Source organism: Esox lucius, chromosome 11 (assembly GCF_011004845.1).
Source record: "Esox lucius isolate fEsoLuc1 chromosome 11, fEsoLuc1.pri, whole genome shotgun sequence".
NCBI classification, from domain to species: Eukaryota; Metazoa; Chordata; class Actinopteri; order Esociformes; family Esocidae; genus Esox; species Esox lucius.
Genome location: NC_047579.1, coordinates 48675237 through 48696404, shown reverse-complemented (window position 1 = coordinate 48696404; position 21168 = coordinate 48675237). Strand labels below are relative to the sequence as shown.

At 41.5% G+C, this 21168-nt stretch overlaps 2 protein-coding genes and 1 non-coding gene across 4 annotated transcripts; 2 read left to right on the top strand and 1 right to left on the bottom strand.

The window, feature by feature from the left end:
- Positions 1–400: 400 nt before the first annotated feature.
- LOC105025777 (galectin-1-like) lies at positions 401–5883 on the bottom strand. Its single transcript, XM_010896732.4, has 6 exons — positions 5624–5883; positions 5301–5402; positions 2159–2252; positions 1561–1640; positions 1308–1479; positions 401–713 (listed from the first exon to the last, which is right to left on the bottom strand). Exons 3-6 carry the CDS (start codon positions 2171–2173, stop codon positions 567–569), a joined length of 414 nt encoding a protein of 137 aa, XP_010895034.2. The 5' UTR covers positions 2174–2252; positions 5301–5402; positions 5624–5883; the 3' UTR covers positions 401–566.
- pick1 (protein interacting with prkca 1) lies at positions 3668–14790 on the top strand. Of its 2 annotated transcripts, none has more exons than XM_013136121.4 (13): positions 3668–3805; positions 4819–4875; positions 5022–5133; positions 5327–5455; positions 6600–6666; positions 6782–6871; positions 7071–7124; positions 7271–7333; positions 9859–9992; positions 11150–11242; positions 11361–11411; positions 11605–11749; positions 12852–14790. In XM_013136121.4, the coding sequence occupies exons 2-13, from the start codon at positions 4835–4837 to the stop codon at positions 13121–13123; spliced, it is 1251 nt and encodes a 416-aa protein (XP_012991575.3). In that variant the 5' UTR covers positions 3668–3805; positions 4819–4834; the 3' UTR covers positions 13124–14790. The 2 variants fall into 2 exon arrangements, with proteins under 2 accessions (XP_012991575.3, XP_010895069.4); XM_010896767.5 differs by having other exon boundaries at positions 3668–3814.
- A 2664-nt stretch (positions 14791–17454) lies between these two features.
- trnar-ccu lies at positions 17455–17527 on the top strand. The gene has a single exon. It is a non-coding gene; the product is annotated as a tRNA-Arg (tRNA).
- The last annotated feature ends 3641 nt before the right edge of the window (positions 17528–21168 follow it).

Genomic DNA, 21168 nt, shown 5'->3' with positions numbered 1-21168 from the left:
ACATGTGCTGGCTTGAGCAGGGGGACCTTGCGTGCGCTGTAGGATTTTAAACCATGACTTAAACCCAGCCTTGTGCAAGTCTACAGTTTTATCCCTGATGCCCTTACACAGCTCTCTGGTCTTGGTCATTGTGGAGAGGTTGGAGTCTGATTGACTGAGTGTGTGGACAGGTGTCTTTTATACAGGTAACAAGTTCAAACAGATGCAGTTAATACAGGTAATGGAGTGGAGAACAGGAGGGCTTCTTAAAGAAAAACTAACAGGTCTGTGAGAGCCGGAATTCTTACTGGTTGGTAGGTGATCAAATACTTATGTCATGCAATAAAATGCAAATTAATTACAAAAAAATCATACAATGTGATTTTCTGGATATTTGTTTTTAAAAATTACAGACCTCTACATGCTTTGTAAGTAGGAAAACCTGCAAAATCGGCAGTGTATTAAATTCTTGTTCTCCCCGCTGTATTTAATATTTCAGATTACTAATACAGTGAAACAGTGACTTCATAAATGTTAATGCTCTTGACACAACCCACCGGTTCCACTAATTCCACACTCATGTGGGTCTAGTAGATTCTAAAAGATGTGAGTTTGAAATCTCCTTTAACACGAACATAGGTGATGACGTCTAGGCCTTCACGATTGGGGAACTGAAGCTCCTGTCCATCAGGCATTTCCACCTCAAACATGTTTCCTGTCAACTTCAGGATGATCTTGAGAGGGAATGGAAAGAAAACCCATTTGGGGCCAAATTAGAGATTTTCACTGCACTACTTGTATAAATAGAATAAAAAATGGCCAGTAGACAACTGCAGTTAATGTTTTAAGTTAAAGTTTCAAATAATATATTTCTACAAAATTGATAGTGCCTAAGATATTCCCCATTTAAATGGTCTCGCCGGTCCATCTACCAGTTTGTATTGACTTGTAATCTCTTTAGACACTCAAAGTACAATCCTTCCCACCCTAAACCAACCTGGACTAGCAAATACTATTTTGGTCTCATTCAGTAACTCAAGACAATTGAAGACGTGTTACTGTTAAGGGGCAGGATCCTACACAGAGCCCCTTTAATATTCAGAGAATCCACTATTTGCCCACATTGTCAATCGTTATGGTAAAATCTATTACAAATACTAGTAAAAAGTCCAAAATTGTAACCAGTGATGTACCTTTTGGATCCAAATGTATTAATGTAATCTCTAGTTAAATGTAACAAATATTGGCACTCTGTGCCGAATATATAAAATTTCTCTAGTCAGGACCTAACCCGTCTCTACCCTTCGTCTCGTGTTCTGTCTTCAGACCTTGACTGTGGAACCCCGTTGGAGGGGGTTCTGGATCTCTCTTTTCTCATCACCCCAGCTTCCGGCAATCTTAGAGTTGCACACAAGTACAGAACCGTCCACGTCATCATTAAAGCGTGGATTAAAGTGGAGGGCCAGATCGTCTTCATCACAACCCAGGTCAATCTGGAACCTGGAAATACATTTTTGAGGTGGCGGTTTGTAAAGTTAATCTATGTGTGAGGAATTTACAAAACTAAGATGTTAAATATACCTCTGAGCTTCGTCCATAATCCTCCCCTGAACTTTTAACTGGTCTCCAGCTCTCAGCTCCACATGTTTCAGTTCAAGTTCCTTTTAAGAAATGCACAGTTAAATTGAATATCTATAAACATCAGGCAAAAGGTGATTTTGTCAATGTTGTGTACGCAAAGACTGTATGTAATGGCACTTTTCAACTTTCTCTGTAATTTCATTATAATTCATTTTAATCCTTTCACATGCAGTAAGCATGTGTAGATCTCGCAAAACATTTAGAAATTAATTGCCTCATCTTTTGCCCAAATGTAGCTGCCTTTGTAAGAGCTGCCTAAGAGTATCAGAACAAGTAAAAAAAAAAAAGCATTCTAAGTTAGACTTACATGCATTGGCATCACTTACCATTGGCATTGGCATGAGTTACCATTGGCATGACTTACCATTGGCATTGGCATGACTTACCATTGGCATGACTTACCATTGGCATGACTTACCATTGGCATTGGCATGACTTACCATTGGCATTGGCATGACTTACCATTGGCATTGGCATGACTTACTATTGGCATGACTTACCATTGGCATGACTTACCATTGGCATTGGCATCACTTACCATTGGCATTAGCATTCTGTGAATGATGGTGAACAGCCTTCAATCTGGTTTGAATTGCAAGACGGACTGGGATCGGACAAGAGAGCCTTCTTTCCTAAGATACACAGGGTGAAAGATGTACATGATGGAATATCCTCAACCATGCCCAACCGTCTACACAAGTGTGAGTCTTACAACAGTCTAGCGACTCCTTTTGGTGAGATGTGTTGTGGTTGTTGTATTCACCGCAAGTGCGTTTGTGCTACTGAAAACTTTGTGGCAGAGCACGAATTATGATAACAAGCACCACAGCTTGGCAAAATGTGCCTCTCATGTTCTATTTCCCTCTCCAGCATGTGTTCTGGAGTGTGAAAAGGGAAAAACATTATTGCAGACCGGACATCACGATAATGGGAGGGGAAAAAATTGATAGAGATGAAAATAATTTGTTGTTTTTTAACACAGTGCACGACAGTGACATCTGCTGGTCAGAAATAAATATCGCTTGTTTGACCTTTGTGTTATGGTATTTTTCCCTCTGGATAGTCACCACAATGATAGGTGTGTGGTGCTCTTTGATAGTAGGATTTCATTACCAATGCGTGGTTCACCTCTCGTTTACTACTTTCTTTACGTATGCATCCGAAGTAATGTTCAGGTATTGGTACAGTATTGCAGCATATACAAAATAAAATTATAAAATACGAAATATTTGTATACCAATGAATTGCGTGGTTTTGATGGAGATTCTATTTTTTTTTACACTATCTGCAACACCAACAATGAAGTGGTAAATACCCAAAGCTCTCAAATTAAGGCATGAAGTAGAATAACTTAATGTCGTATAATCATCGGTGGGACACTGCTTTTTGCAACACAGCTTGAAAAGTATTTGGACGTCAGTGGTCACGTGGTTTTGCTAGTCTGAATGTATCCAGCTATTTAAAACCAGCCACCGAGTCAAAACCTAATTAAAGTGTACATTTAAAAGAAGGTAGGTTATTTTATGGGTAATATTATAGGTTTGGAACAAATTATTTTAAAAAATTAAATATACAGAGGGTTTTGATCCTGAATCTCCAAAAGACAGATAATGCCACCGTTGTAGGTCTACCTCTGTTCATCTATTCGGTGAAATATCAGGGATATTATATTTCCGCCACCTGTGTGACGTCCGAAGTTTCAAACGCCATCAGTCACGTGGTATTGTTACTTTGAAACGAGCCTTGGTACAATTAGTGATGGTCATTCCGAGGCTTCATTGGCGTTATTTTAGCAGCAGGATAGTATGCTGGCAGCAATCAGATTTTCTTTATAACAATAAAAGCCCTCATTGAAATGTATAAGGCAATAGATTTAACAAACTAGTTTTTGAAAAAGAACAGACAAGAATAACATTGGAACGGACAAACATAAACATAAAATGTACAGACTAGATTGTTAACTATATTACCTTATATGTTTCGATGATGACTTTTATTTTGAAAAACAAAATCTGAGTTAGCACTGCTAACATAATATCCTGCTGCTAGAAGAACGGTAATGAAGCCTCGAATGGCCAATACTAGGTACAATTATGACGAATCAGTAGTGCGTTGAAAATTGACCCATACGTCTGAGACCCCGTTTTAATCCACCCATCACTACTTTTATCAATTGTGTCAAAAGGTAAATAAGGTAAATCTTTCTTTTTTCCTAATTCTTAAGTGCAATGCACCTGCTGCTGTATCTTGTTATGTTGGCTAGCAACTGTAGCTAGCTAACGTTAGCTGCTAACATTCGCTAATATCTAGCAAGTCAACTAACAATTGTTTTGGTAAGTAACTAGGTCGTTTTTTTATTGTTTGTAGCAAGAATCTATTTTGAGTAATGTCCTAATGAACAAACTGTAGTATGCTTTAAATGTTAGGCTCGTCTTGCTAAATTCTCGCTGATATTGAAACGTAGGTCATCGAGTCAGACATCTCATTGGGATTTTTCCTAGCTGAGTACAGTATTCAGTACTGTATGTACTTGTGTGTTAACAGACTCGCAAACGCTCCATAACTAAGCAAACCCTTGAATTGTCGGTTATAGCATAGCACCTTGAGCCTGTTAAACGTTGAGGTACACTTCCAAAGACACGTAGGTGCACAAACAAATAAACAAACCAAATAAAACTAGTTGCTCAATGAAATATCGAGGTACTGTGCACCTGCAAGTAAAACGGGTGAACTGTAGAGATCCTGTTTAGAGGTTATGTCGGAAAGAATTATGAAATCCAAGTGTGTAACGCCACCACGTCTGCAGCAGAATACTGCTCAGTTGAGAGGCTGTTTACCTAGACAGTGTTGTGAGACCCAAACCTGCGTGGGATAAACGAGACAACATGGAATCCGTGTTTGCTTTTGATTTGGAAGGTTGTGGTAGCATCAAACAAATGTCAGTCATGGGCTGAGTTCTGGTCTACAACCTGCTTTTTCACTGCAACCCTGTTAATGTGGACTGCGAGCTATGAGTCCACCTGTGCCAAACGTTTTTTGAGATTGAGGAATCTGAACACAAAATCGAAATGAGTATCTGACCTTATTACATAATATTTAAGTTTTGGGTTAACCGAGATTGGGTCTTTATAAATGCAGCTTTTGACCAACTAAGATGAACCAATACCATGCTCTCCCCCTCTCTTATCCACAAATTAGGATAAACAGTCTCGGAATGTTCACGGATATGGACTATGAGTTGGAGGAAGACAAACTGTAAGAATTCTTTTTATGATTTACTTTATGTAGTTTAAAATTAACTTCCATCTCATTTAATGGTTTTTGGCAGTGCTAGCTTTTCTCAAGTCATGTCAAGGACACTGGACGTTGTATTGAATAGATGTCTGATTCCTCTTCAACAGGGGGATCCCGACTGTCCCTGGGACTGTGTCCCTGAAGAAGGATGCGCAGAACCTGATAGGGATTTCTATCGGGGGTGGGGCGCAGTACTGCCCCTGTCTCTACATTGTACAGGTATTACCTCCATGCCTTAGTCCATTGGAGTAGTCACATTTGGTATTTCAAACAGCGTTAATTCAAACCAAGGTGCAGTCACGCTGTTTCACCTATTAATCTTAAGTGTTTTCAGCCTCTGAGCTCTGATGCCTTTGTTGGATTATGCCGTTATTGGGTGTATTTACCTGTAACTGTGATCTCTTTCTGCCAGGTCTTTGACAACACCCCTGCAGCGCTAGAGGGAACTTTGGCGGCTGGTGACGAAATCACAGGAGTGAACGGCAAACCTGTGAAGGGGAAGACAAAGGTGGAGGTGGCGAAGATGATTCAGGCTGTCAAGGTACTTTACAATAAGTGGGATTGGGAACAATTCAGAAAAAATACATTTAAACCCAACGTTCAAAACCATTAGGTAAAGATATCCACATTGAAAAGACTAGGCTCTCATTTTTAGTAGAGTAGATTACATAAATTCTTTTTTTTTAAAGTCCCATGGCACAATACTCACCATTCACTGCTGTATTTGATCCTGGATTCTGTATAATTTTGCAGTAAATGACCTGTTAGTGTGAGAAGAGCTGCTCTCACACTATTACACAGTAAATAGGTTCCCCTTCAGATTGCTCAGCAGAGCTGGTAACAAATGGACTACAGCCAGGAGCCTGGATCTCACATCACTGGTGTGGTGAGGCAGTGTTGTTTTGGTCCCCTTTGTGAAGACAGGAAGTTATGTGAGATGTCTGAATCCCCCACCATGGTGTGTGCTCAGGATTAGTGAAACGGAGAGATGCTGCACTGTCTGTATTAAAGGATTATCATGGACCATTGTTGCCATCAGGCTTTGCTGAGTCTCACCTTTTTTTGCATGCTATGACCTTTGAGTAATTACAGGGTTGTAACATTGTGAATGCATCTATACCATTTATAGGTTAGGTAGTAAAAAATAAAACACCTACAGGTTTTTCAAACCTATCATTTATCGAGGAAGGTGTCTTTATTAGTGTGTCCGGCACAAAGTGCTGTATGGAATGAGTGATATCTTGCATTTCTTTGATTAAAACTGGCCTGTTTGGAACAATTACTGATGATCTGAAGTAGACAGTATGAACAGTACGATGGAATACAGTTTATTGGGTTGCTTTATGAAAAGTGTGGAATAGATGTATTCACATATCACGTGACCATTCTGTAGCTACACCCTGGACACGTAGATCTCTTCAGTGGAGTTTATAAATAGTACTTGTAATCTATGCAGTTTTATTCAATGTCAGGATGAGATCCATAATTCCTGTTTTTTTGGTTTTTTTCATCCAGAAGCACCTATTACTTTTTAAAGACTTCTGTACCCTTCAGTATTATGCTCTTCATGGTTTCCAGTTAAAGTTGTTTTGTTTAATATTACTTGGCTTAGAGCACTCTAGCTGTAAATACAGGTTATTTTGTTGTTTGTTTTTTATTACATTGTTTTTCTCTTTCTGTTGCAGGGTGAAGCTACAATCCATTACAACAAGCTGCAGGCTGACCCTAAACAGGGAAAGTCGTTGGACATAGGTACGGCCAAATATTTTCCTCTTAAAAATACATGGGTACAGGACAGAAGGACCGACAGACCACCCATGGTACTATGTCTTTTCAAGTGTGTTAACCGGTGTGTTTTGCCTTTCAGTGCTGAAGAAGGTGAAGCACCGGCTGGTGGAGAACATGAGCTCTGGTACCGCAGATGCCCTGGGACTCAGCCGAGCCATTCTCTGCAATGGTAAGGCTAAGAGGGAAAAACATGCTGGCCGTCTGCCTGTCGTCCATATTTCCTGATTTGTCACTTCTCATTACATACAGTCATCCTTGTTTGTTCTGCCTAATATGGTTGCTATATCCTCTGAGACATCTACACTTTGTGCCATCTCATGATGAATGATGAGACTTTAATTTATTTATTTATTTTTTTTTTTTTAAAGATGGGCTGGTGAAGAGACTGGAGGAGTTGGAGAAAACCGCAGAGCTGTACAAAGGTAAACTACTTTTTATTTTTAATTTTTAAAGAAGCTATACAAATGTACACAAATGCTTGGGTTTGATGGTAATGTGTTTTGGATGTGAAGTTCTACATGTTCTCTCAATGTACCATGCATCTTTGGCCCTCTTTCTCTTGCTACAGGGCTGATGGAGCACACCAAGAGACTTCTCCGAGCCTTTTTTGAACTCTCTCAGACTCACAGAGGTTAGTTACCATGCCTTGAAAATACATAAAATCAGACATGAACCTCTATAGAGCTAGCCCTAATACAGAAGTCAGGTTAGTTGTACCCCCTGGAAATGTATCTTTTTAAAAAAAAATTTTTTTTTAGGGCTGTCAAAGTTAACATGTGCTATTAATTTAAAATACTTAATGTCGAACACTTTTTGTCGCCGTTATCAGTTATTTTTCAGCCATGGTTAGAGACTCCAGCAGGAGCTGTCAGGATGGTGATTTTCGCAGGCTCTTCTTTTCCAATGTATCTTTGGAGAGTAGCCATTCCTGTCGTGAATCGTGTTTTCTCTGCACTAGTTTAACAACAACAGCCTAAAACCCTGTTATTAGGCTACACATCCATTAGTATAATGGATGTGAGGATGTTGGAATATTTCTCCTTGCGTCGCGCACCCGTGCTCACTCCAAAACCCCATCAAACGGGAATGCTAAATGTTTCTCCCCTAACAACTGGTCCTGAGGCGCTGTGTTGTGTGAATCCACCTGCTAACACTTTGCTTGTAGCATGGTTAGTTGTCATTATTTATTGTTTTTGCTAATCGTTTCAATGCAATAATTTTTCCACCAGAGCATATTCTAATAGTGGAATGAACCAACATTGTGCTCTGCGTTAGTTATAGATGTCACCTGATTAACGTTTGTAGGGGACATCTCTAGCCACCGTGGCTACCTCATGCCGTTGCCTATTCAAGTAATGTACCTCATGCATTTGGTTGAATTTGGGAATCATTTAATAGAAACAACAGTATTTGGTTAACCCTCTTTCAGGAAATCAAATGTTTACAGGCCCCCACCTGAACCCCATTCTAACCACATTTCAGTCGAAACCTCAAAGGAAAAAACCTTGACAAGCTTGGGTGTGATTCAGTGGGTTAAATGCCTGCACATCCTGTAGCTGTCCAGATAAGAGGGGGTGATATGTGTTTTATACAATAGCAGTTATTGTCGTTGGTGCTGTAATCAAGAGAACATTATGAGATAGTAGAATTATGGGATCATAGACCAGCAACCTTCTATTTAGATTTACATGGTCTACAGTGAGATGCCGCCAGTTATTGTAGTAACTTATGGACAGACATGGTATGTATATTGAACTGAAATAAGGGCTGTGACAACTTGCATTTATTTAATTCCAAGTCAAGCACTGTCCATAGTTTGTAATAACACAGTTTGTCTATAACATAATGCAGTGCAGAAAAGGGTATTAATGGCAAAATTTGAACACATTCTAAAATTATGATTAATTGCGATTAATTGCAATTGATTATTTTAAGCGTTTGACAGCACTGCTTTAAATAAATGTGGACTTTATGGATGTTTTGAAGTAAATTCCCGCCACATTCATTCATAAAGTTCTCCCAATTTAACAAATCACACCATGTTTAAACTTTAAAACCATTTATGCAATTCAAATAAACAGAAATGCAAGTTCCTTATGAGAGAAAGTGTAGTACACCCCACCTTTACCTCACATAAAAGGCAAGAATTTGAATCAGGGCCACCAAAACAGTTGCAAATGATTAGCAAGCAAGTTTATTTATATAGCACAATTCATACATCGAAGCAATTCAATGTGCTTTACCAAGAAAAATGACAAAGTGATTAGAGTGACTTGGGAGGGTCCTTGTTCTTAAAAAAATGTAATAAAAAAATATAAGGATATCAAGTCACGACTGACTTTTGCCAACCAACATCTGTGTAAAGGCCAAAACTACGGGAACAGTGTGCTCTGGACAAATTAGTTAAAGGTGGAGTTGTTTGGCCACGATGCCAGACACTGTTTGGCAAAAACAGAAGAATCTCATTCCAACTGTAAAGCATGGAAGGGGTGGCATTATTGTTTGGGGCTGCCTGAGGGCCTGGCCAACCTGCCATCATTGAGTCATTCATATTGTACGACTGATTTCTTGAAAAGCTGTTAAAAAGCTGAGGCTGAACCAAAAATGCATCTTGCAACCGGACAATGATCCATGCAAAACTACAACAGACTCAAAAAGAAAACCACAGAGGGTTATGCAATGGCCAAGTCAAAGCTCTGAACTCTTGAAGAGGCCATGCCTGCAAGAAAGCCCTCAAACATTAAGCTTTTAAGCAGTGAAGAAGGGTATCAAAAATACCTACCAGTCAATGTAGTAGACTGGTACAGTTACAAGACATAGCTACATGACGTTATTTTAGCCAAACGGGGCAACACCAGTTGGGTGAGTGTACTTTATCATCTGTGTATCAGATGGGGTGTCTCGGACTCAACTTGAGGTGCTAAATCAAGTTATTTCCTGGGGCACACGATATCTTGAGGTATTTGTAGATCACCTCACTAGAAGGAATACAATTTCTCTTGACACGGCGATGCCGAACGCAAACAGCGCTGTCACTTACCCCACTGTCACCTGTAATGGCAGTATGCTACACTGAAAGTCATCCAGTTTATATGTACAGCATTGTGTCACCCAAAATACGTGATTGTTCTGTCTCTCTGCCTGGACGACCCTCAGCATTCGGTGATGTCTTCTCCGTTATCGGAGTACGGGAGCCTCAGGCCGCGGCTAGCGAGGCCTTTGTGAAGTTTGCTGAGGCACATCGCAACATGGAGAAATATGGCATCCGGCTGCTGAAGACCATCAAGCCAGTGAGTAGGAGAACAAACAGTTAAAGAAATGTAAAAAATTCCATAACAGTTTTTAGACCTTTTGGGTATTTCACTAAAAGACTGTTACTAATTGCTAGCTAGCTGTTGATTAGTTTTCCTTACTTTTGAAGAAAGCTTATTATGGAACTTTGTTAGGCAGTGGTGGCAGTTGTAGCTGGCGTTATAAAGAAGAATATGGTGGCTTTGTGTGCATTTCAAGATTCACTTTCAACAATAGGTTTGGTTTCTAATGATCATCTGCCACTTGTTTTTGGTGCTCATTTGCTCTTAGCTATCTAATTACAATATTATGTGACTTTTTTTCTGAACTTGAGAAAAGATGTTGGAATTGGACTGGGTATTGTATTGTCATGATTGTGAAGGCTTATTACATTTTAAATTAAATGTGAGTGATTGAAGTGCTTTTTTGCTCTTTGTGACTCCTGTCTTTCTACTGTGAACACTAGATCACTAGATCTGTTTTATCAATTGTACCCATGCTACATGGAGTATCTAGATGTCACGGTTGCCGTCTCTTTAGGAGCTTGGCCGTCACATCCTTTGTGTCCTAGACTGAGGTGCCTTTGGTGTTAGTGATGGGGTTAAGTTACCATAGGTTGGTGGCTCAGTTGGGTGGTTGTTGCTGCTTTATTCTGTGTCAGAACTGTTGTCATTGTAAGTGGCAAAGCTTAGGCCTTTTTAATTAATTTATATAATCTAAAAGCATGAATTATTTTGCGCTAAAGTATGTGATTGACAATATCGTTCTTTTAATATGTTCATTGTGACCTTGTGGAAATTGATTCAGCTCAAATTTAACTTAATTAAATTCACCAGTGTAGTCTGCTGTCTACAAGTAGAGACCTGAACCATAAAAGCACAGACGCTTCAGTAGTCACTAGGGAAACTGCTTTCCTCCAACAGACTAAATCTGCAAAAAAGAAAAACATGAAAAAAGTTAACTTGATCTGTAATTTAGATCGGATAACATTTTAGTTCAAATTTATGCCGAAATAAAGAAATGCTGATGCGGTAACCATCTTCGTCTAACCAGTGTAGCTGTTCTAGTTTTACGGTTTGCATTTGGCCATATTACCTTTCTTTGTTCAATGTTAGTTGTTTTATCCCAGTTAACAATTTCCCATTGTGTTTTGTAGATGCTCCATGACCTGAATACCTACCTTCATAAGGCTATACCAGACACCAAACTCACCATCCGCAAATATCTGGATGTCAAGTTTGAATACTTGGTGAGAAAACAGGCCCCTGTTCCAAACATCAACATTGCTTAACTTTAGAGCATTTAATTATTATGTTTTTATATTTTGTCTGTGATTGGAGTCAGAGTGAATCTATTTTGTGTTCCAGTCTTATTGTCTGAAAGTGAAGGAGATGGATGATGAAGAGTACAGCTGCATTGTGAGTAACTTACCTTATCTCGTCTTATTATCTTATACCTGTAGTCCATACATACTCAGTCATTTGGATCTGTCTTGGTGAGTATGGTTCTGTTGTTGTATTTGAGATGGACACACACACACACACACACACACACACACACACACAGTGTATAAATGTACAGGGTGTAATGTATATACCTGTGTTTCCTTAGGCAATGGGAGAGCCCATGTATCGTGTCAGCACCGGCAACTACGAATACCGACTTGTGCTGCGGTGTCGTCAGGAAGCACGTGCTCGGTTTGCTAAGATGAGGAAGGACGTGCTGGAGAAGATTGAGCTATTGGACCAGAAACATGGTGTGTTTTTCTCGCAACAAATGGAAACATTAACTGTGTGGACTTTTTTTCTTCATTTGACTAGGGCGGGGTTTGTGTGGTGGGGAAATGCTGAACCAACCAGATACAAGGGATTACATCACATGACTTCTATAGCACAGTGTTTTGGGACCATTTTGTGGTTTTGAAATTGACAACTGGGTATCTGTATTCTTGAATGTGGTTCTCTGTGCCAGGTATTGCTTTAGATGCCTCCAAAGAGCAACTAATATAGGAATTCAGTGACATCATCTTGGCAATGTTAAAGGGTTAGAGAGAGATTAGACCAGATACTCAATATAACTGCATCAGACAAGCTGCAGCATCAAATTACAAAGGACAGAAGAAAGTAATATATGTATAATATATAATATGATAACTTGGAAATATATATTGGAATGGCAGAGAAGATGTGGCTGCACACTAAAAAGACATTGCAAATCTTAACCAATTATTAGCAAAGTTGTTAGCTTAAGCTAACATAGGGTATGGCTATGCTGGACTGGAAGCTGATTGTTGAAGGGAATTCAGTAACATTTTCAATTTAACAAACGTCAGAATCCCTTAGTTATTGTTGTTCAATCTTATATTTTCTGTCAACCCGGGCATTGTTATTCTCTGTACATTATAGTATATCCATTGTTGACATCTAGGTTGTGAGCTGAATCCATGCTTGTTATTTATGTTAATAGAGCAAAAGAGAGCATGCATTTAATTTTTCTGAGCAATAATTGATAACCATACAATGTGGTGGTTTTAGTGTAACAATGATCTCTATGTAGGACAAAAACTCTTTCTTCCTCTCTCCCTTTCTGTCTGCCTGTCTCTGTTGACTTTCCTCTCCGTTAACCAGTTTATCCAGCCACCTACGTGTCTTTCTGTTTGCCCACTAACCGTCCAATGCATTATCAGTCACTCTGCTTCCAGCTGTGCTAATGTCTTAGACAGAGGTTTTTCCCGGGGGCAAACCGAAGTCTTTTGACCTATGCGCTGAAGTGAAATATCTGGTCTTGTCTTGCTGCAGTGATGGTTCTGAAGTGTGGTGAATGAGGCGGTGTGATAACTTGGGTTTCCCTCCCTCCAGTCCAGGACATTGTGTTCCAGCTGCAGAGGTTTGTGTCGGGCATGTCCCGCTACTACGACGAGTGCTACGCTGTGCTGAAGGAGGCTGACGTCTTCCCCATCGAGGTGGACCTCTCCCGCACCATGATCAACTACGGCAGCCAGTCCCACTCCTACACGGAGGAGGAGGAGGAGGAGGACGATGAAGAGGAGGGGGGGGGCGGAGGAGGGATTGGTGAGGGGGGGGAGGGGGTTGCAGAGAACGGTGCCGAGAAACTGATTGACGATTATTGAGCGTTCATTGTCCTCCGTAGCGTCAGTCCGCCTTCTATCAGCTGCCAATCACTCTTCACTTGTTTAGCTGGGATTGGAAGTTACATGTGGGGCAACAGAATCATCACACTGAAGAACACTACCATTAATTGCTGCTGCTATTTGACTGCGCCCGGAAGTTACTATTGTAACCTTATGTAAACATTGATGTTTCCACATCCGACAGCCGTCACTGTAACTAACTTGGTGGGTCTTGAAACTGTTTATTCAGCAGCTCAATTTGTTTACAACTCCTACCCCTTCTCAATTTTACAGTACCCAATTCATGAGTTGAGGCCCTGTTTCATTCCAGCGACTCAGACTTGAGATAGTCGATGTTGGCGTATGTCTTCCGAACCACATCTTATCCATGTTCTTGGTTGTTACCATGCTGCTGGCTCAACCTGGAAGTCTAGACCAGAATCCTTACACGCGGGAAGGAAGGCAGTCTCTCTCAGGGGCTACCAGGGGTTTGTAGTGTGCAATGAGACAAGGCAACCATATTAAACGACTAACCCACCACACCACGGCCTCTGTTTACCAGTGGCAAGGCCCCTTCGCAGTGCTAATCCGGGCAAATCTGTAAAACAAGTGCAGGTTAAATTATATTCCCTACCAAATATCAGATTAGTGGCTGTTATGTTCTCAGTGTTTCTATCATTGCTGAGTAATTGCAGCATAGCATTGTATGGAATCGATGCCGTGTGTTTTTGTTTTAAGTTTGTTGAAAGTGCTGATGCTATGTTGAATGAGTATAAATGCAGTGCCTTTGGTTTTATTTTAATCCTATATGGGTGGTCTGGTCTGGTCTAATATCAACGAGAGACCAATCTGGGGTCTAGAGTAGATAAATGCTGTTTCCAAATTGGAGTTAGTAATAATTTTAGGAGTGCTTGCGCTCAGGAGAGGTGATTAAACAGGCTGGCCACAACTAAAGTCAGACTTATTTTTTTACCGAGTAAAGCTTATCAGTCCCACTCAATTGTACTTTTGCACTTAACCATATTACATTCCGACTGGCTAGCCAAACGTTGGGGAGATTACTTAGGTGATCATGGCTAAGTTTAACCCAAACTACTATAAACACAAGGGAAAAGTATTTCAGAGCTTCTTACAAATTGATTTTTTCTGTTAAGCCCTTCCCTGGCTTGCTGCTCAGCACTGGACTGTGTGCCCCACTCTACAAGTACCATAATTGTAAAATACTCATCAAAATTGAATTTATTAATGGGTATATTTTTCAACTACAAGAACTCTATTGATTTCATATTGAAGCTTTTCTCTGGTTCCGTTGCTTCTCCAGCTCCATTCCACAAACCAAGTGAATCTTGGTTTTTGTTTATTTCAAATCATTTTTCTTTTGCCCTGTGCTTTATGTTTTGGTCTTGTGCATGTGCCTTTAGTCATGAGCAAACTCCTTTTGATTGCCATACAGAGCGACCTGCATTCTGTCTGAAGAAACTGTATACATATTTTCTGTTATTTTCCTCTGCTTTCTGTATATGTGTTTATATACAGTGCTGTTAAAAGTCTTTGCCCCTTTCATATTAATCAATATTGGCGTATTGACACTGAATGTTATTAGATGTTTAACCAAGTGATCAGCGACACTGGACAATTAAGGGTTTAAAAGCATTTGGTCCACCAAATCAGTTTCACTTTACTTGAACAGTCTCCACAGTCCTTTGGGGTGAGATGGAATGACTGTGGTTTGAATGGACCTCTGTCCAATCTGCAGCAACTGAGTTATGTCATTGCAGAATGGACTTGCGAAATGTAATGTTTCTGACACATTAGGCTATAATCCAGTTACTGAAGCAGTTCTGGAGAAAATGTGTTCATGAACTGGTCATTGAGTGCATATTTGCTGTACTAGTGGAAGGATATCGAAGGGCAGATCTCTGCTATGTTATGGAGGAAGGGACAGGGATTTTTGTTTTAAATGTAGCATGTAGTTCTTGTAATTCAACCATGAAAGAGAAATCTCACATGTAGCGCCTTTAAAATTGCATTTAAATCTGATTGCATCCAGTGTCCCCTTTTGAGGAAATCAGAAAGGTGAAAATACCGTTTCACTGCACTTTGTGTGTACAAATGCTGTATACTGAATATGTAAAGGTGCTGGTCATAAAATTAGAATATCATCAAAAAGTTGATTTATTTCAGTAATTCCATTCAAAAAATGAAACTTGTATAATGTATACATTCATTCCTCACAGACTGATATATATCAAGTGTTTATTTCTTTTAATTTTGATGATTATAACTGACAACTAATGAAAAACCCAAATTCAGTATCTCAGAAAATTTGAATATTGTGGTTCAATATTGAAGACTCCTGGTGCCACACTCTAATCAGCTAATTAACCCAAAAAAAAACTGCAAAGGCCTTTAAATGGTCTCTCAGTCTTGTTCTATAGGCAACACAATCATGGGGAAGACTGCTGAATAGAAGATAACCATTGACACCTTGCACAAGGAGGGCAAGACACAAAAGGTCATAGCTAAAGAGGATGGCTGTTCACAGAGCTCTGTGTCCAAGCACATTAATAGAGAGGCGAAGGGAAGGAAAAGATGAGGTAGAAAAAAGTGTACAAGCAATAGGGATAACCGCACCCTGGAGAGGATTGTGAAACAAAACCCATTCAAAAATGTGGGGGAGATTCACAAAGAGTGGACTGCAGCTGGAGTCAGTGCTTCAAGAACCACCACGCACAGACGTATGCAAGACATGGATTTCAGCTGTCGCATTCCTTGTGTCAAGCCACTCTTGAACAAGACACTGCTTCAGAAGCGTCTCGCCTGGGCTAAAGACAAAAAGGACTGGACTGCTGCTGAGTTATGTTCTCTGATGAAAGTAAATTTAGCATTTCCTTTGGAAATCAAGGTCCCAGAGTCTGGAGGAAGAGAGGAGAGGCACAGAATCCACGTTGCTTGAAGTCCAGTGTAAAGTTTCCACAGTCAGTGATGGTTTGGGGTGCCATGTCATCTGCTGGTGTTGGTCCACTGTGTTTTCTGATGTCCAAGGTCAATGCAGCCGTCTACCAGGAAGTTTTAGAGCACTTCATGCTTCCTGCTACTGACCATTTTTATGGAGATGCAGATTTCATTTTCCAACAGGACTTGGCACCTGCACACAATGCCAAATCTACCACTACCTGGTTTAAGGACCATGGTGTCCCTGTTCTTAATTGGAAGATGCGATACACCAGACCCAACAATGCAGAAGAGCTGAAGGCCACTATCAGAGCAGCCTGGGCTCTCATAACACCTGAGCAGTGCCACAGACTGATGGACTCCATGCCACGCCGCTTTGCTGCAGTAATTCAGGCAAAAGGAGCACCAACTAAGTATTGAGTGCTGTACATGCTCATACTTTTCATGTTCATACTTTTCAGTTGGCCAACATTTCTAAAAATCTTTTTTTTGTATTGGTCTTAAGTAATATACAAATTTTCTGAGATACTGAATTTGGGATTTTCATTAGTTGTCAGTTATCATTACAATTAAATTAAATAAACATTTGAAATATATCAGTCTTTGTTTAATGAATGAATATATTATACAAGTTTCACTTTTTGAATGGAATTACTGAAATAAATCAACTTTTTGATGATATTCAAATTTTATGACCAGCCCCTGTATGTGTATATTAAATACACTTTCAGCCAAATATATACTCCCTTGCACTTTTCTTAAGTTGAATATAACAAAAGCAACCAGTCTTCTGTTGGGAATTTAACATTGCAGAACAGATTTTTTTTGCCTCTTAAGATGAAAGTACAGGGAATTATAGAGAAAACCACAACATCTGAAAAGTGCAGTTGGACGAGGGCTCGGCTAAAAATTAGGTCTGAATTCAAACAAATCTGCATGGCTGTATTTAGGAGTTTTTTTTGGGGTGCCCAGTTTAACTCTCATAACAACTGTTACCTGCAATTACATGGCTAGGGATCCCATAATACCATATGAAGATACAGATCTTTTTTATTACGGTTGTCTTTATCTTGTTTGGCTCTTTGTTTTTAGCCTCTAGGGCCAGTAGTGGGCGCTGTTTTCCTGTATTTTGAGTTCTCCAATAAACGGGTGATAACATTGCAGTCTACTATTCATGGTTTCTCTTTGTTATGTTACATCGCTTTGGGTCGTTAAAGGAATACTTGGAACTACGTGCAAAAGCATGTATCAGGTACCATGTTGATATAAGTAATGAAGTTACTTCTATGGTACTATTAACGTGACATACAATGCATAGACGACTACATGGAAATGTCCCCTTTAAAACGAGACCCCTACTCAACGTGCACATCCTCGCCCCAGTGGCCTAATGGATAAGGCACTGGCCTCCTAAGCCAGGGATTGTGGGTTCGAGTCCCATCTGGGGTGTATTTGTTTTCGCGTGCAGTCACGTGTGTTCTACAAATTCGTTAAAACATGGAATACATAATCCATAAATGGTTATGGCATGGGGAGTTGCAATATACGGCTCAGGTCGTTATATTTCGTTTTAGCAAAGTACAGTAAATCATAAAATCTTTTTTTATTCAAACATAACTGTCAGATGATTCATAAGCACTGAGTGTGGAAAGAAAAGCAAACTTGAGTCAAGGGTTGCTGCAGGCATATAGGAAAACAGATGAAAAGAAAACGAATAGTTTTTTGATATTTTACTTGCAATATTTGACTTCCGATTTCAAACGAATATTGACCAATCAGAAAACGGCTAGTTTTTCATTAATAATTTTCTGATTCATTAACAATAATAGACCTAATTTAATAATAGACCTAATTTTCATTTCCTCTGTTAAAATTGGAAATGGAATAATGGTGAAGGGCAAAATTTAATATTTCTCCTTTTTAAAATTTCTGTTTCTCATTTTGTTCATACCAGGAAGTTCACGCCTCCTAATAAAATATTAATAGCGTTCTCGTGTTCACAGCCTAGTTTAACAGCACTACAGTTCAGAGTGTTTGAAGTTAATGTAACCCATGGTCACTGTAGCAAGCAGGTCTTGGGCCCATAACAGGCAAGCAGCAACACAGAAAACAAATAATTACAAAAAAAATGTATTTATTATTTGGTTCAATAAATAGCAATTATCTAGGTTAATAACAGGAGATTACAAATACATGTTTATGTGCAAGTTGGCTTCCAGTGTCTCAACTCAATAAAAGAAAGAAACTATACAAAAACCATCTCTCGACCTACAACACAAACAATCTCTCTACAAAAACAGTGGCAAACATTCATACAGCCACCTATAAACAAAAACACATTAATATCCCTGCCGCCATGTGTTGGAGTTTACCCCGGTGAACGAGAGGGTCATTTCCCTGCGCCTACGGGTCGGGGATAGGTCTCTCACTGTTGTTTGTGCCTACGGGACGAACGGCAGTGCAGAGTACCCGACCTTCTTGGAGTCTCTGGGAGGGGTGCTGGAAAGTGCTCTGACTGGGGACTGCATCGTTCTACTGGGGGACTTCAACGCCCACGTGGGCAACGACAGTGACACCTGGAGGGCCGTGATTGGGAGGAACAGCCACCCTGCGGTGTTCAGTTATTAGACTTCTGTGCTAGTCACAGTTTGTCCATAACGAGCACCATGTTCAAGAATAAGGGTGTCCATCAGTGCACGTGGCACCAGGACACCCTAGGCCATAGGTCGATGATCGACTTTGTTGTCATTTCATCTGACCTGCGGCCGTATGTCTTGGACACTCGGGTGAAGAGAGGGGCGGAGCTGTCAACTGATCACCACCTGGTGGTGAGTTGGAACCGATGGCGGGGGAGGAAGCTGGACAGACTCGGCAGACCCAAGCGTACTGTAAGGGTCTGCTGGGAACGTCTGGCCGAGAGATCAGAGAGATCTTTAACTCCTGGGAGGCCTGGGAGGAGTACGGTGAGGCCATGGAGAAGGCCAATCGGCTGGCCTCGAAGAGATTCTGGCAAACCGTTTGGCGCCTCAGGAGAGGGAAACAGTGCCCTACCAACGCTGTTTACAGTGGAGGTGGGCAGCTGTTGACCTCAACTGGGGATGTCGTTGGGCGGTGGAAGGAGTACTTCGAGGATCTCCTCAATCCCGCCGTCACGTCTTCCATTGAGAAAGCAGAGGCTGAGTGCTCAGAGGTGGACTCGTCCATCACCCGGGCTGAAATCATTGAGGTAGATAAGAAACTCCTCGGTGGCAAGGCACCGGGGGTGGATGAGATGCGCCCTGAGTACCTCAAGTCTCTGGATGTTGTGGGGCTGTCTTGGTTGACACGCCTGTGCAACATCGCATGGCGGTCGGGGACAGTGCCTCTGGGATGGCAGACCGGGGTGGTGGTCCCTCTTTTTAAGAAGGGGGACCGGAGAGTGTGTTCCAACTACAGGGAGATCAAACTTCTCAGCCTCCCCGGGAAAGTCTATGCCAGGGTACTGGAGAGGAGAATACGGCCGATAGTAGAACCTCGGATTCAGGAGGAACAGTGTGGTTTTCGTCCGGGCCGTGGAACACTGGACCAGCTCTATACCCTCTACAGGGTGATGGAGGGTTCATGGGAGTTTGCCCAACCAATCCACGTGTGTTTTGTGGATTTGGAGAAGGCATTTGACTGTGTCCCTCGCGGCATCCTGTGGAGGGTGCTTTGGGAGTACGGGGTCCTGGGTCCTTTGCTAAGGGCTGTCAGGTCCCTGTACAACCGAATCAGGAGCTTGGTTCGCATTGCCGGCAGTAAGTCAGACATGTTCCCAGTGCATGTTGGACTCCGGCAGGGCTGCCCTTTGTCGCCGGTTCTGTTCGTAATTTTTATGGACAGAATTTCTAGGCGCAGCCAGGGGCCGGAGGGTGTCAGGTTTGGGGACCACACGATTTCGTCTCTGCTAATTGCGAATTATGTTGTCGTGTTGGCCCCTTCAAACCAGGACCTTCAGCATGCACTGGGACGGTTTGGAGCCAAGGGTGAAGCGGTTGGGATGAAAATCAGTACTTCCAAATCCGAGGCAATGGTCCTCAGTCGGAAAAGGGTGGCTTGCCCACTTCAGGTTGGTGGAGAGTTCTTTCCTCAAGTGGAGGAGTTTAAGTATCTAGGGGTCTTGTTCACGAGTGAGGGAAGGAGATTGACATGGAACGGGAGATTGACAGACGGATCGGTGCAGCTTCTGCAGTAATGCGGTCGATGTATCGGTCTGTCTTGGTGAAGAAAGAGCTGAGCCGCAAGGAGAAGCTCTCTATTTACCGGTCAATCTACGTTCTTACTCTCACCTATGGTCATGAGCTTTGGGTCATGACCGAAAGGACAAGATCCCGGATACAGGCGGCTGAAATGAGCTTTCTCCGCAGGGTGGCTAGGCGATCCCTTAGAGATAGGGTGAGAAGCTCGGTCACCCAGGAGGAGCTAAGAGTAGAGCCGCTGCTCCTCCACATCCAGAGGGGTCAGCTGAGCTGGCTTGGGCATCTGTTCCGGATGCCTCCTGAACGCCTTCCCGGGAAGGTGTTCCGAGCCCGTCCCACTGGGAGGAGACCCCGGGGAAGACCTAGGACACGCTGGAGGGACTATGTCTCCCGGCTGGCCTGGGAACGCCTCGGTGTCCCCCCGGATGAGCTAGAGGAAGTGTCTAGGGAGAGGGAAATCTGGGCATCTCTGCTTAGACTGCTGCCCCCGCGACCCGGCCTCAGATAAGTGGAAGAAGATGATGATGATGACATTCATATCCCCAAGCCTACCACCAACATACTACAATACAAAGAGATACCAAACGGAAATTCCAACTCACCCCCATATGTAGTCAGCGCCACACGATTGACATCAACACTTCACCAATTTGACAGGAACACCAGCTATAATATAAATCAGGTCCTCTCAGACACATTTACACATGCAACTCATTATTTACGCAGACAAATCACCAAATACAAGAACAACTCGCCATCTACAGATACAAATCACTTTCACCTGAGATCTCGTTCATTTCTGATGGGGTCAAAGAAATTAAGTACTATAAAGATTTGCAAGTGAGTTGGAATTGCAGAGTTGTATTTCCAGAG